The sequence below is a fragment of the Alosa sapidissima genome, chromosome 13 (genome assembly GCF_018492685.1).
Source record: "Alosa sapidissima isolate fAloSap1 chromosome 13, fAloSap1.pri, whole genome shotgun sequence".
Taxonomy (NCBI): Eukaryota; Metazoa; Chordata; class Actinopteri; order Clupeiformes; family Clupeidae; genus Alosa; species Alosa sapidissima.
In genome coordinates this window covers 12,813,481-12,827,629 of record NC_055969.1, presented here as the reverse complement: position 1 = coordinate 12,827,629, position 14,149 = coordinate 12,813,481, and the positions used below count along the sequence as shown (strand labels likewise).

The window sequence follows — 14,149 nt, the reverse complement described above, 5'->3', positions numbered from 1 at the left end:
AAGTGATAATGGGATAGGTTGACATGCCCCCTTAAGACCAACATACAAAAAAAAGGTGGACCTCCTAGGCCCTACGGTTCTCAAGATATTCACAGAAAACTGTCTCCGGCCACCTACAGGCCAGTTGGTGTATATGGTGTATGGTGTCCTATTTGACATTGTTTTGTGTTCCCTTGTGTTCCCTTGCTGGCAAAGGTTTTGCATTCCCTTGCAAAGACAAGTATTGCCAGGGCACAAAAAAAAGTATTGCTAGGGAATGAAACAGTATTGTGAAGATTTGCAATTGCAGTAAAGTTAGCTAAACTGTTATTCTCCTTTAAAACACTCACCGTGTTCCCTCAGAAGAAAATAAAACAGAAATTAACAAAATTTGACAGAGAGTTGCAAATACAGTATGTGGTATTATGTAGAAGGGTAAAAGTGGTGTGTTAAAAATGACACATCTACTGAGTGTGCTCAGGGACAATACATTTTGTGTCAATTTCAACACAGCAAACATGTATGCCTGTTGCTTTATTGGCTATAACGGAAACACATGACACTTTTGGTTTGAACTGTTTATGGTCACTTCTTTGGTCAATCTATTTTATCTCTTGTTATGTACTTTGTTAGTTTCTTTCTTGCTAAGCAGTGTGCCATACATCAATAGACATTTTGAAACTAAAAGATAAGGTAATTAATTACATAAATTGTACACCACAGTCAGCTGTCAGTTTAATCAACAATCAGCTTTGTTTTACTTTCCAAGTCCTAAAAAGGGGACAAAGTGCAAATCTTTTAAGATCATGACATTTATTCACTTAGCAGATGATTTTATCCAAAGCGATATATCAATTATATTACAAGGGCCATTGTCTGCAAAAATAAAATAAATCAGATACAGTAGATGAATCATTACCCCACCACCTGCTGCAAGACAGCTCTGAGAGAAAATAAAAATACCAATGAAGTATGTCATGGCCTTTACGCAGTATAGTATATGGCAGTATAGCCTATCCACCTCATTCGTGAGCCAACAGCACAACACTTGCATCTGTTTTCTATTACCGGCTGAAGTTAGGTTGTATTGATTTTAAATGGTTATATCTGCATATGCCTAATGCATCCTAGCCATGTAAAAGTAAACATATATCAAATATTACTATTGAGTGAAGGATTGTCAACATTTTGAAAGTCACATCAGTTGAAAAATATTCAAGTTGGCCTATTGAGACTGCACTAAGTTATATGTACTGTAAACAGAATGAACGGAAGATGAAAATTTAAACTGAAAAGCTTTCGTTCAGTGTTGTATGTTTCATCTGTGTTTTCTTTTAACCTAAAAGACCAAAAAGGATTCAGAATGTTCTAATTGTTCTCTAAATTCACATGACTGCATCCTTGAGCTGTCAGCAAATGAATGATGAACATTATTTCTGTTTCTGTCTCACATCTATTTGTTCTTATTATTATGACCACATAGCACCCATAATGATCATTTTTGTGTTGGTCTTAAGGGCCCGCATCAACCTAGCCCATAACCACTCATTTGTGATTTGAACCCCCAATAAAAAATGACAATGCAACAATATACTTCAATGATGCCGTTTTTATAACACAAACACATTGTTACAGAGCACCACACTGCAGCTTAAAGTGGAATGCATGCCTGGTTAGAATGAATAAATGGCATAGGCATATAGCAGCATAGAGATAGAAAGAAAAATAGAAAATATGAAGGTATGACTGGATTGAAATACTGCAATTAGTTGTTTGTTGGTCATTTAGTCCATCAATTAATCAAGCAATCAATCATTATGACATTTGGAAATCTTCATGTACGGATTGCTTATGTTATGTCTCTTACGAAAACACTCAAGACATACAAACTTTCCTGTCCATTTTAGGGAAAATTTCACCTAAAGAAGCTATGATGCTTATAATGGAATGATGTATAAACATTTTTCTTAAAGATAAGCAGAAAAAAACAGTGCTAAGCAAAAGTGAGGTGATTCCACATAGTATACTTTATTGAGTTTAATGGACCTGAGCTCATATAAGTAATGCTAACTGGCACTCATTAAACCCCACAGCCAGCAATGTAGCTGCGTGTGTCTCCCTGGCAGTGTTTAACCCAGGCCACCCTGAAAGAGAGAAAATACAAATAAACAGAAAAAAGTAATGAGGGGACTTTAAGCGACTTTTCTGCAGAGTGTCTGTTCATCTAAGTTTACACAATAAATTGTGAACAGGGATTCCCCGCTACACAGTTTTACATATTTGAACACATATTTATTTGTATGTATTGTTAGAACAATTTGCCCCAATTAAGATGTAAAAATATTTGCCACAGAACAGAAATGAAGCCATCTATATTATCAACTCATTAACTTACCCATTTATTATAGGCTAGTGCATACTTTTCTAAACCAATATTGTTTGTGGAAAAACGTACATTGTTTGTACACATCCTATTGCTAAAATGCACACACAGGGCATGTTTGTTTATTTATCCAGTGCTCAGTCTGTCTATTAACAGTTTTTATACTGTACTTAGTTTTTAACTGCATATAAAGAGTGCTTTAATTCATTCTTACCAGGCCGACATTCCTTGCTCGCTAGCAATGCGCTTGGCACAACTGATAGATGGCTGGATATTATCAGACAGTAGGGCTAAACAAGAAGAAGACAAAATTTAAATCATAGAGCACCATTACATACAACATACAGTAACTTACTGAAAAAACGAAATATAGAAACAAAAAATATGACAATAATAATATTTCATTCTGTAAGGTATTAGTTTGTGTTTAAAGTTGTATGTAATGCTTAATATTCAGTAGTGCAACTTACCTGAGCAGGAGATTCCACAGCCATTTGCCTTTGATTTAAAGTTGGGGTCTTTGCACCAATAGTTGTTGTTAATCTGGAAGATGCCATAGTCAGTGGAGCCGTCTGTATTGTGACGGTTGATTGCCTGCGTGTTGTAGTCAGACTCCCATTTGGCTAAGCAGACCCCTGGATACAACATAAGATTGGAACATGTTGTAGTAGCTCAGAACATGGGATTTGTCCTGAGACAGGGGCATGGGCAAGCCACATACACAGGTTTCGTTTCTCTCATTTCCTGCTAGTCAACAAGATGCTGACATACTGTACATGAGGTGTCAGGGCACACACACAAATGCTATGGGAAAGCAAATGCAAAAGCTCCTCTTTGATCAGTCTATAAAAACATATCTACAAAAACACAGACTGGACTAGCAGGGATGTAAGCTGAAAAAAGTAGCATGTTTACATAACCCCCAAATCGATAAGCCCCATAATTAAATTATAGCTACTCACAGTCAGAGAGGCTGCCACCCATTCCGGCAGACTTCAGTTTCCTAGCCAGCTCACATCTTTCAAACACCTTGGCGCTGGCAACAGTCACCAGCAGGAGAAGCACAACAGCTCGCATGTTGATGTCAGAGGAGGAGTTGGTTTGGTCTATATCTGAGAGAGAGCAGAAGAGGATATTTATACTCAAGGGTAACTTTCATTTTGAGTTCTTCATGGCTGAACTTTTAGTTGACCTGGTGTGTCATACAGTATTTTGTTTCTGTCAAATGATCCAGTTTCATTTTGAAACTGAAAGATAGTTGTTAGTTGATGATGTTGCACACCAATGATAATGAGTTGTGGGGGGGGTTAGGACGATTCTAAGGGCCCAGCACTGACAGGGGGCCCTCTCAGAAAGATCCCCCGGATTATTGTCTGTCAAATTATCTGCGCCCTTGTTATGCCTTTACACAGTATATCCACCTTATTTTGTGAGCCACGTCGGACAAAATCTGGTTTTCTGCTGAAGCTGGGGTTGTACTGATTTTAAGTGGTTTCATATCATGGTAGTCTGACGAACAGACAGTGCCTAGCATCCGGCCTGTAAAAGTAAACGTATATTAGGCTAGGTACTTTCACTCCCTCCTCTTGTAATAGTTGATAGAAACATGTTAGTGGAACATCTGTTGTATGAGTTTTGACAATAACCTGACATGGCAAAATGCACATGCTGTGGATTGAGAGACCAGGGGCTGTATTTTGGGTACCAGCGCATGGCGTAAAGTTCGTTATTCATCCATTTAAAGCATTACAAATTGCACGATTACAATGGGAAACATAATTAGAATAAATATATTACGAAATACTGTACATCTCATGATGAGTAATTAAAAGTGATTAGGGGAGAGGCGAGAGACACGTATGGAGCACAGCTGAAGACACACTGTCACGAGATATAAGCAACTCCTCTGCAGGATAAATGTTGTTTTATTCAGTCATTTGAGCAATATTAGGGTAAGTGTTTCTTTTTCCAGCCTATGTTTTCGATGGTAACCCATTCTCAGTCAATAGTGAAAGTAACTGCATATAACTGTCTTCGTTGACTGACACCTTGGTGAAGGTGTCCAAGACCTTGGTGAAGTTAGTTTCACTTTGCCAATGAGTTCAAATAATAGACGAGTGCAAATGCGTGAAGGCTATGCTAGGTTTTAGTGAAGCATGGTTTAAGAATGACTATTCCAAGCAGTCATTCTTAAACCATGCAAGCAATCTCGCAAGCAGCCTCCTTCAAATGCGCCGTTGAATGGCAAAATACCGATGCATTTATTTGACATATCGCGCTTTGCGCGTTAAAGGGAATGACAGATGTCATTCTCATTGGTTTAAATGATGTTACGCCCCAAACACACCCGTATGACTGATTAAAAAACACCTTGTTGCGCCATGCGCTCCACGTTTGATAACGAAACCCCTCCCAATGTGAACTGGACCTACTAAATTTGAATAGACTTTTAATGAGTGACGATGCACTTTAGAATGTCATGATAGGGCCCTAACTGTCAACACAGGGTGAGGGTGGAGTACCAGCTGGTGAAAGCCGATAACAAGAAGCAGTTAGGGCCATTGTTGCCAGATGCCAGCAAGGTTTTCCAGCCCAAAACCTCGTCAAAAACCGCGAGAATGCACAAAAAACCGCCCAAATTTGCTTTTGCTTGTTTCTCATTTAAACACATTAAAATCATTAACAAGCTTTAAAATGACCCATTTTTCGACTTAGCCTATCCAATTTCAGAAACAATATTCAATCAAATGAACGCAAAAGTAGGCTACACGGACGTCAGACTATTATTCTATAAGCTTATGTTACGGAAAATAATGCAATAGGCTAAACATAGACTATTAATCTGTCTGTTTAGTGTCAATAGACGCTTGGAACAAAAGCATTCAGTAGGCTAGCCTAACATAAAAACATTGAGTGGATATATGAAGAGTGTCGACTCTTTGCAGATGCAGTGCGTTCATAACTGGTGGGCCAACTGTAGGCTACACAAAAAATATTTTCATAGGCCTACCCCAAATGTAGGCTAAAGGCTTGAGTCTGACACCTGTGATTTAGAACAATTAATTAATAGCCTACCTAGGCGCTATATATTCCCTGAGACAGGCAGTTAGGCCTAGAGTTTTCATGAAAATCGCGCTGAATAGGCTATTTAGGACAGTGTCAGTGCGCTCTTTGCAGAAGCAGTGCGTCCATGCATGGCAACTACACGCAAAAAATATTTTCATACGCCAGATATAGGCTAAAGGCAAACTTGAGTTTGACACCTGTAATTTAGAACAATTAGTAGGCCTACCTGACAGGCAGTTAATCCTAGTTTTCATGAAAGTCGCGTTGAACGAACAGGGGTGTCAGTGCGCTCTTTGCAGAAGCAGAACGTTCATGCATGGGCCATCTCTACACAAAAAACATAGGCCTATGGCCCTAGGCCCTTCGTGAAAATCGCTTTGAGCAATTGTTATTAGGCCTAAAAATAATTAAAAAGTTCTAGTAGGCCTAGGCTTTGTCAAACTTCCTCAACAACTGTCGGGCTGGACGGAACGTGGGCCGTAGTCCTAGTCAAGCCATTCGCGCAAGACCTGCGCACATCCATCAACCCTGAAAGAAGGGGTAAGTCCTGTCTCGTAGGTAATCTTTCAGCAGTGTGCACATTCATGAAGAGATTGACTGTAATGACAAAATGCTCTTTGCCCACTTTGGCATAGTGACATTGTCAGTCAGCTAGCTAAGTTTGAAAACCCCGCGAGCTGTGTGTTTGAATGGCGGTCTGCGCCAGAGTAGGGGAGAACCGGACTGAAACACTTTTTAATTAAACGTAATTTACAAAGACATCGTAAAACACTGAAAGCTAATATTTTGTCACAAGCAAACTACATCGGTCCTCTGTCAAATACAGTTGCATTTTCAGCTCTGAACAAAACCATTCAGGATTTATTTAAGGAGAAATCGAACATGCGTTTTGTTTCATTCGTCCCTCGACCGGGATAAATGAAACGACATGGGGGACGAAAGAAACATACAGCTTAAACTTCCCACAACTTCAATATTTGACAACATCATGAATGGTACTTGAAATATGTGTTAATTTGGATAAATTACTGCTGGGCTTTACTGTCTGCTGTGAATATCTAACAACTAATTGCGGTCATTGTGAAGCGCATATCTCGCGGTTATGGAAATACCATGCACTATGCCATTTATATGGCTAGAATGCATGTTTCGATACATAAGGTGACGTGAGCTGAGAGTGTCTGTTGTGAGTTTAGGGGGGCACGTCAGCCAGAGGGTGTGTGAGTGAGTGAGTGAGAGACTGCTGCCTGCTGACCAGAGACGGTCGCTGGAAGAAGGGTCTGAAGTGCCTTTGTTTCGGCTACAAAAACCCGCCGAACTTATCCGAAACCAGCCCAATTTTTATACACCCGCCCAAACCCATTTTTACCCGCAAAATAGATTGCAAAACCGCCCAATTGGGCGGGAAACCGCCCAATCTGGCAACCCTGGTTAGGGCGCCCTCCTGGTTTCCACCGTTGTAAAACGCCCCCTTAGTGCTGATTGGCTGAGCAGCATTTAGGTAATGTCCCAAGTGGGAGGCGCTCTGTGATAGCCAAACCTAGCGTTCATGGGCTTCGGAAAAACCTTTCTCTGAGTGAAAACATCATCATTCCGCGTCATTCACGTCACTTAATGTGTGAGTCGACTCAGAGGTCTGATCAGAGGTAGGAAACTGGGGCTAGATTTTGCTAACAGAGTTGCCCAGTTAGGGGCTCGTCATCACTTTTGTCGTCACGTTGTAGTTTGATTGTAGTCCATGTGGCCTTTCATGTCCAACAGTTTTAATGTGAACTTGGGAATTTGCCCTTTTATCACTTGAAAGCTGCATATCTTTCTTTCACGAGCGTCTTATACTATATTTTAAGCAAATACAGTTGTTTGTTTAGGATTAGTGAGTGTATGTTTTAACCTTTGTTGTGGCATCCGTGTTTGTCACACATTCAGATGGCAAAGCACATGAACACTTGCTGTCGGAAAAACAAAGTAGCCATGGGGGCGGTCCTTGTCATTCCGAGGTGCTCTGAATGCACCAAAAGCATAGGCCTAAGGCAGAGCACAGCCAGCAGTGAGTCAGATCGATCTCAGCAAGGGTATACCAGCTGGTAATATTGCCTTCACCCCATTGCTTGACAGCTCAGTTCAGACATTGTTTGGATAGTGTTTTCATTGCAATAGGTGAATTCGCCTTATTCACCCGGCGGCCATTGTAGCCAGAACGAGGCTACAGGGTAGCCTACACTTGCCACCACACCTCAATCCAGCAGATGGTGGTAATGCACTCGTTTGCAAACTGCCGAAAAAAAGCTGACAGATGGGTTCACTCATAGATATTAGAAAGCATTGGGCTCCAGAACGTATGTAAATAGTGACACCATCTTTGTGGGGGCAGCAATTACTGGAGGCCAATGGAGGAGCATGTGACTCTGACTGGAAATCAGACATCTGTGATTGGCTGCAAATGTTGCCCATAGACAATAAAGGTGTTGCCCCCACCAATATGGCGGCCGCGTTTACGATGCCACCTAATAGAACTCGACAGTCAATGCGGTATCTAGCTTTCTAATATCTATGGGTTCACTGGCCTGCCAGAGTGAAGTAACCTTCTTCTTCTGTGATTTTTTTGCCAGTTTGCATACAGAGTGCATTACCACCATCTGCTAGACTGGAGGTGTGATGGCAAATGTACCCTCTAGCCTCGTTCTGGCCACCAGGTGAGGATCAACAGTCTCAAGAGAACTCTGTCTAACGGTGTACATATTAGGACATCCTCAGCTGTCAGACATCAGGTGAAAAGGCATCAGGTCTCAGGAAAACCGCTGTCAAGTTTACAGAATTACACAGTCATGTCTCAGACATCAGATGAAAAGGAGTCAGGTCTCAGGAAAAGCGGAGTCAGACGAAAAGGTCTCAGATGAAAAGTTGTCAGATGAAAAGGAGTCAGGTCTTAGGACAAGCCGAGTCAGACTAAAAGGTCTCAGATAAAAAGTTATCAAAGTCAGGTTTCAGGAAAACAGCTATTTCTGTTAACTGGTACAACAAGCAAACGTATTTGTGATATAATAGGCTACGAAATAGTTGCTGAAAGCTAGTTCACTCGTCTAGGCTAAAATAAACCCACGTGTTGTCCTATAGCTTTCACTAGAACTAGCTTTCAGAAAACAACTATTTCAGCCTACTATATATAACAAATGCATTTGCTTGTTGTACCAGTTAACAGAAATAGCTGTTTTCCTGAAACCTGACTCTGATCTGAACTTTTCATCTGAGAATCACTCAATATGTTTCATCTGTGTTTTCTTTTAACCTACTGAAAGCAAAAAGGATTCAGAATGTTCTAGTTGTTCTCTAAATTCACATGACTGCATCCTTGAGCTGTCAGCAAATGAATGATATGGACATTATTTCTGTCTCACATTTGTACTCATTATTATAAAGGCTATAGCCTGCAGTAGGTGTTTTCAACTCATGCATGTATACATTCCATAGGCCTACATAAGCTCAATATAATTTTCTGTTTCATTTTCAGTGTTCTGGAAGGAACTCGAAAGACATTTGGAAACTGAAAAGTCAGATTACTGGTTTGACTCAGTGAATCAGTTGTCAATATATGTTATGTAATCACTAATAGATCATCCGACTTCTTAGTCATAAAATGGAGCAAAGTGCTAAAACTGAGCAAATACTTTGATAAACAATGTAATGTGAATAATCATTATATTTCCACTTTATTTTTTTGCTTGTGTCAGAATATGTAGAACATCAAGCATGGAGAAGAGATACATTGCCTAATATCATAGGCCTATGATGTGGGGATGATCTTGAAATTGAAATTGTTTTTTTAAGATAGTGAGCTAGATAGATTAACTCTATTAGATAAATAAATGTGCAACAGTACAATGCATCTTTTACTGGGTTTAATGAGCAATCATGACCACAGCAGATTCATTAAATCTATTTGACCATATTTACCACAAACATTTGTAAATATTTCTACTCTCCATTTCTGTGTAGAGCATATTGTTGTGTAATTTGGCCTAGCTAGTAGTAGCCTAACTACTTTCAATCAGCCAGGCTAACTTTACAGCAACTATACCAGCAGCAAGATGAACTTAGATCATGGAAACATCCCATGGTTACTGAAGAGGGATCTTTTCATATAAACATCAGGACAGCAAGGAGAATTCAAAACCTTTAATTTCTTTCAGTATATAAAGCAATAGGCAAACATCATTTCATTTTCATTTCATTTCATCTGAGACCAAACATACTGTAATGTGATGTAATGTGATGTGAACTTTGCACTATAATTTACAGCCTGCAAGGTAGGGGGTGAGATCTTGACCCTGGCAGTGATTTCGCCAAGCCACCCTGTAAAGAGAAAGAGAGACAAAAACAAGAAGTGTGTGTTGTGAATGTAACCAAAAACTCAACATGACACAGTCCCCTTTGTCTAAAAAACCCCAATAATTCCTAATAGATGATGATGAGCCATTCAAAGTCTCCTATGAAAACAAATGTTATAACTTATCCACAAAGCTTTAAACCACAACGAAGGACTTAGAGGACTCTTCATCACACTCTGGAACTATTTTTTTATATTAACTGTTATAAAACCTCAGGTTAGGGTTAGTGTTAGGTGACCTGATGCTAAAGATAAAAAATAAAAATCGAAAGGGTTCTATGCAGTTATAGTCATAGTGAGAAGAACTTGTAAAGAGTGTTCTTGTCTGGGCACTCGTTCTTACCAGGCACGGATTCCATTAGGGTCTCTGACCACACGCTTGGCACATGTGATGGCTGTCTGGATGTTATCAGTCAGCAGAGCTGGAAACAAGATCAGGAACTTCAGGAAGCGATCACAAAGCATAGGCTAATATAGAGTAATAAAATAGATACAACACAGTAAACTCTCTTACTCCACAAAAGTATAAATATTATGAAATATTGACTTTTTAATAAAAGGGTGTAGAAGAATCTCTCCGTTTTCTGCACAGCCACTGCAGAACCCCACACCAAGGGTTCTCCCCTCAAACATTTTCACAGGCAGAGCTCCTCGCATGGACAGCAGTACACATGATGCACAGTATGCTACTTTGATGAACTGATTTAATTCTAACAAACAAGAAAAAGGGGGAGCTAGTGTGCGGATATTCCGTGCGTGTTTTTACTGATTGTAAATCACACAATCTACTGAGAAACTGGTTTGAGGTGATGTCTATTATTCAAGAGTAGCTGACCATCACAGTTGATGTTGCAAGCATTCTTTGCCCTGGGGGTTTTCCCGTCATTGCACCACCACTTGCTGTTGATCTGAAAGATGCCATAGTCGGTGGAGCCGTCTGTGTTTTGGTTGGTTGCCTGGGTGTTGTAGCTTGATTCCCATTTGGACAGACAGACCCCTGGGTGCAGATGGAGATTTTAGAATGTTCCAGAAGTTCAATGTGATGCATTAGAAATTTGTAAGGCAAAAATGCTCCTGTTTGTGACTTTCTAATTTTACAAAACATTTTTACAAAAATGTCTAAACTTATTTTCCATGACAACATTTAATATACAGTGTATGTAACATTTAAAGTAATTCATCCATTTATGTCAATACTAATCTTAGCAACCCAATACAGATGACTCAGGAACAACTACTCACAGTCAGCTAAGCTAACTCCACGGTAGCCATCCATTCCAGCAGCCTTAAGAGTCCTGGCCAGCTCACAGTGGTCATACACTTTGGCGCTGGCTACAGCCACCAGCAGGAGAAGCACAACAGCTCGCATGTTGCAGTCAGAGGGGTCGGTCTGTGCTGGAGTGGCAAACTGAGGCTGCTATTTGTACAGCAAAAAGAGGATATTGGACTTGGGTAAAGCAATGTGATTTTCATTTCCTCTTTTGATGTTATGCAATGCTCCTCCACCAATTTAACTGTGTGCAAATAAACATACATACATATTCAAATACTTGTGAAAATGACAGAATAGAGCACTGATAACAGTAAATGAAAAGCTCTTGTAAACTTTATTCATTTCATACACAGTTTGCATTTCACTACCACTCTGCCAACTTTTACTCACATGACAACATGAGTAGTCTTCCTGTACATGAACTTCACGTCAAACTTGAAAAAATTGTGAAGTTGGGAAATTCTGGACTAGATTCCAGAATCAGTGGCAGAACGTCGGCGGTGGACGTTGGCAGAACACTTCAGTGTTCCAAAATCTGGTTTTCCATTTCCGGCCGAAGCTGGGGTATATTGATTTTAAATGGTTTCATGTGGTAGTCTGATGAACAGACAGTGCATGGTGCATCATAATCCATGAAAAAGTAAACCCATTCCTACAGTATGAGTGAAGAATTGTCAACATTTTGAAAGTAATACAGTATAAGTTGAAGACTAGTCAAGTTGGCCTATTGAGACTGCATTAAGTTATAAACAGAATGAATGGAAGATGAAAACTGGAACAGAAGTAGGTTTCAGGAGTAAAGTGGATATCAAGTGCACATCAGGAGTGTGAGATTGGGCAGCCGTGGCCTACTGGTTAACACTTCGTACTTGAAACTGGTTTTAAGGGTTGCCGGATCAAACCCCAACCAGTAGGCACGGCTGAAGTGCCCTTGAGCAAGGCACCTAACCCCTCACTGCTCCCTGAGCATCGCTGTTGTTGCAGGCAGCTCACTGCGCCGGGATTAGTGCTTCACCTCACTGTGTGTTCACTGTGTGCTGAGAGTGTTTCAGTAATTCACGGATTAGGATAAATGCAGAGACAAAATTTCCCTCATGGGATCAAAAGAGTATATATACTTATACTTACAGTATATATACTTATACTTATACTTATAAGTGCAAGAAGAAGAGGTATTCTTGGAAGAGTAGTGTCTTCAAGAGTTTTTTGAAGACATGTGATCAAACAGTTTGATAAACAATGTAATTTGTATGAATAATCTATATTTCCGCTTCATATCATATGTATGCTTGTGTCAGAATATGTGGAACATCAAGGATGGAGAAGAGACAGAATTTATGTGTGAACAGGGTATAATTTCACGGCCATGGCCGTCATTGCCCCTTGCGTTGGCTGTGATGCCCCTTTGAAAATCAGAGGTTTACAGGCCACGGTGGCGTTGGTGCCCCCTTCTTTCAATATTCTGCTTTGCGTCTGACTAATAGTGATTTGTATTTAGTCTATGGCCTGTCAAAATAAGCTTAGTATTCACAGCGCAAATTAATTTAGTCTTCATCCACGCAGTGGAGAAAGTGACAGCGCACGGCAAGAAAGAAAGTGCATCCAAATTCACCCATTCTTCTCAGTTGAACTACTTGTGAAGTAGCCTACTCATCACACAGACATCACAAGTATCATCCTTGTATAGTAAACATCAGGATAACAAGACCTCAAAAGACCTTTAATTACCTCTAGAAAGAAGAAATCTAGTGAGTATATAAAGCAATAGACAAACATGTTTTGCATGGAGTTTTGCATGGGTTATGATGTGAACTTTGTACATTTAACAGTCTTTGAGGTAAGATCTGAGATTTTTATCCTTCCCTGCTGGCATTTCAACATTGATTCAACGGTAAATAAACGTTATAAACGTTTTTTTTAAAAAAAAGTTATAACGGGTGAATCAACGTTGAATTATGTGTTGGATTTGCAAATTGAATCAACGTTGATATCGCAACATTATTTCAACATCCGCCATGTCAACATTGGTGCTGATTTCCTTGATTTCTTATTTTACAACCATTTGTCAACATTTTACAATTAGCATTAAAACAGTGTTTCAACATTGACACAACAACTGACATTATTTCACCTATAATTCAACATTGATTTTCTTGACCTTTTTACAACCAACGTTGTTTCAATGTTTGTCTACATACCCTTTTACAACCATTTAGCATTAAACATTGTTTCAACATTGACGCAACAACTGACATTATTTCACCTATAATTCAACATTGATTTTCTTGACCTTTTTACAACCAACGTTGTTTCAATGTTTGTCTACATACCCTTTTACAACCATTTAGCATTAAACATTGTTTCAACATTGACGCAACAACTGACGTTATTTCCCCTATATTTCAACATTGAAGGTCGGTCGTGTGCGGCTGGGTTGCAGCGGTTACACCAAGTCACCCTATAATGAGAGAGAGAGAGATACAAAGAGTGAGAAGCAGAGAAGCATGTGTTGTGAATGTAACTAAAAACTCAACATGAGTTTGTCTAAAAAACAGAAATGAACCTCCTATATTAGAAGAAAATATCTGCATCTTAAACTACAATGAAAGACTTAAAGGACTGTTCATAACACTCTAGAACTATTTTGGCAATCTCTTAAACCATTAATATGAATCCTTTTGACTTTAGCACTTTAGCATCAGGTCAGGGCACTTAATATGAAAGTCGAAAATATTCTAAACAATTGTTTTATAGTTTTTTGGGGGGGAAGAATCTGTGAAGAGTGTTCACATCTGGGCTTTTGTTCTTAGAACACTGGTAACAGTGAATGAAAAGCTCTTGTAAACTTTATTCATTTCACTCACAGTTTCCATCTCACTACTGCCAACATCTAGTCGCATGACAACAGGATTAGTTTTCATATGCATGAACTTTATGTCAAACTCAGAAAAGGGACACTGTCACTTGTATGCTATGGCGAAGATGGGAAATTCTGGCCAAAAGCAATGATGATCATGTGGCTTAATTATGGGATGTGACAATGCAGAACCTTTAAGAATAGGAC

General features: G+C 39.5%; 2 protein-coding genes and 1 long non-coding RNA gene across 4 annotated transcripts; 1 reads left to right on the top strand and 2 right to left on the bottom strand.

Annotated features, from left to right (window-relative positions):
• Window positions 1-1,570: 1,570 nt before the first annotated feature.
• Window positions 1,571-4,760, bottom strand: LOC121680334 (lysozyme C II-like). 2 transcript variants are annotated; one of them, XM_042059665.1, is made up of 5 exons: window positions 4,733-4,760; window positions 3,325-3,474; window positions 2,833-2,997; window positions 2,577-2,652; window positions 1,571-2,123 (listed from the first exon to the last, which is right to left on the bottom strand). In XM_042059665.1, the coding sequence occupies exons 1-5, from the start codon at window positions 4,743-4,745 to the stop codon at window positions 2,060-2,062; spliced, it is 468 nt and encodes a 155-aa protein (XP_041915599.1). In that variant the 5' UTR covers window positions 4,746-4,760; the 3' UTR covers window positions 1,571-2,059. The 2 variants fall into 2 exon arrangements, with proteins under 2 accessions (XP_041915599.1, XP_041915600.1); XM_042059666.1 differs by lacking the exon at window positions 4,733-4,760 and adding an exon at window positions 3,784-3,897.
• Window positions 4,761-7,372: 2,612 nt separating this feature from the next.
• Window positions 7,373-9,372, top strand: LOC121680337. Its single transcript, XR_006021661.1, has 3 exons — window positions 7,373-7,475; window positions 8,038-8,121; window positions 8,937-9,372. It is a non-coding gene; the product is annotated as an uncharacterized LOC121680337 (long non-coding RNA).
• Window positions 9,373-9,586: 214 nt separating this feature from the next.
• On the bottom strand, window positions 9,587-11,222 carry LOC121680336 (lysozyme C II-like). The gene is made up of 4 exons (XM_042059667.1): window positions 11,055-11,222; window positions 10,648-10,809; window positions 10,156-10,234; window positions 9,587-9,778 (listed from the first exon to the last, which is right to left on the bottom strand). Exons 1-4 carry the CDS (start codon window positions 11,179-11,181, stop codon window positions 9,712-9,714), a joined length of 435 nt encoding a protein of 144 aa, XP_041915601.1. The 5' UTR covers window positions 11,182-11,222; the 3' UTR covers window positions 9,587-9,711.
• Window positions 11,223-14,149: the final 2,927 nt, after the last annotated feature.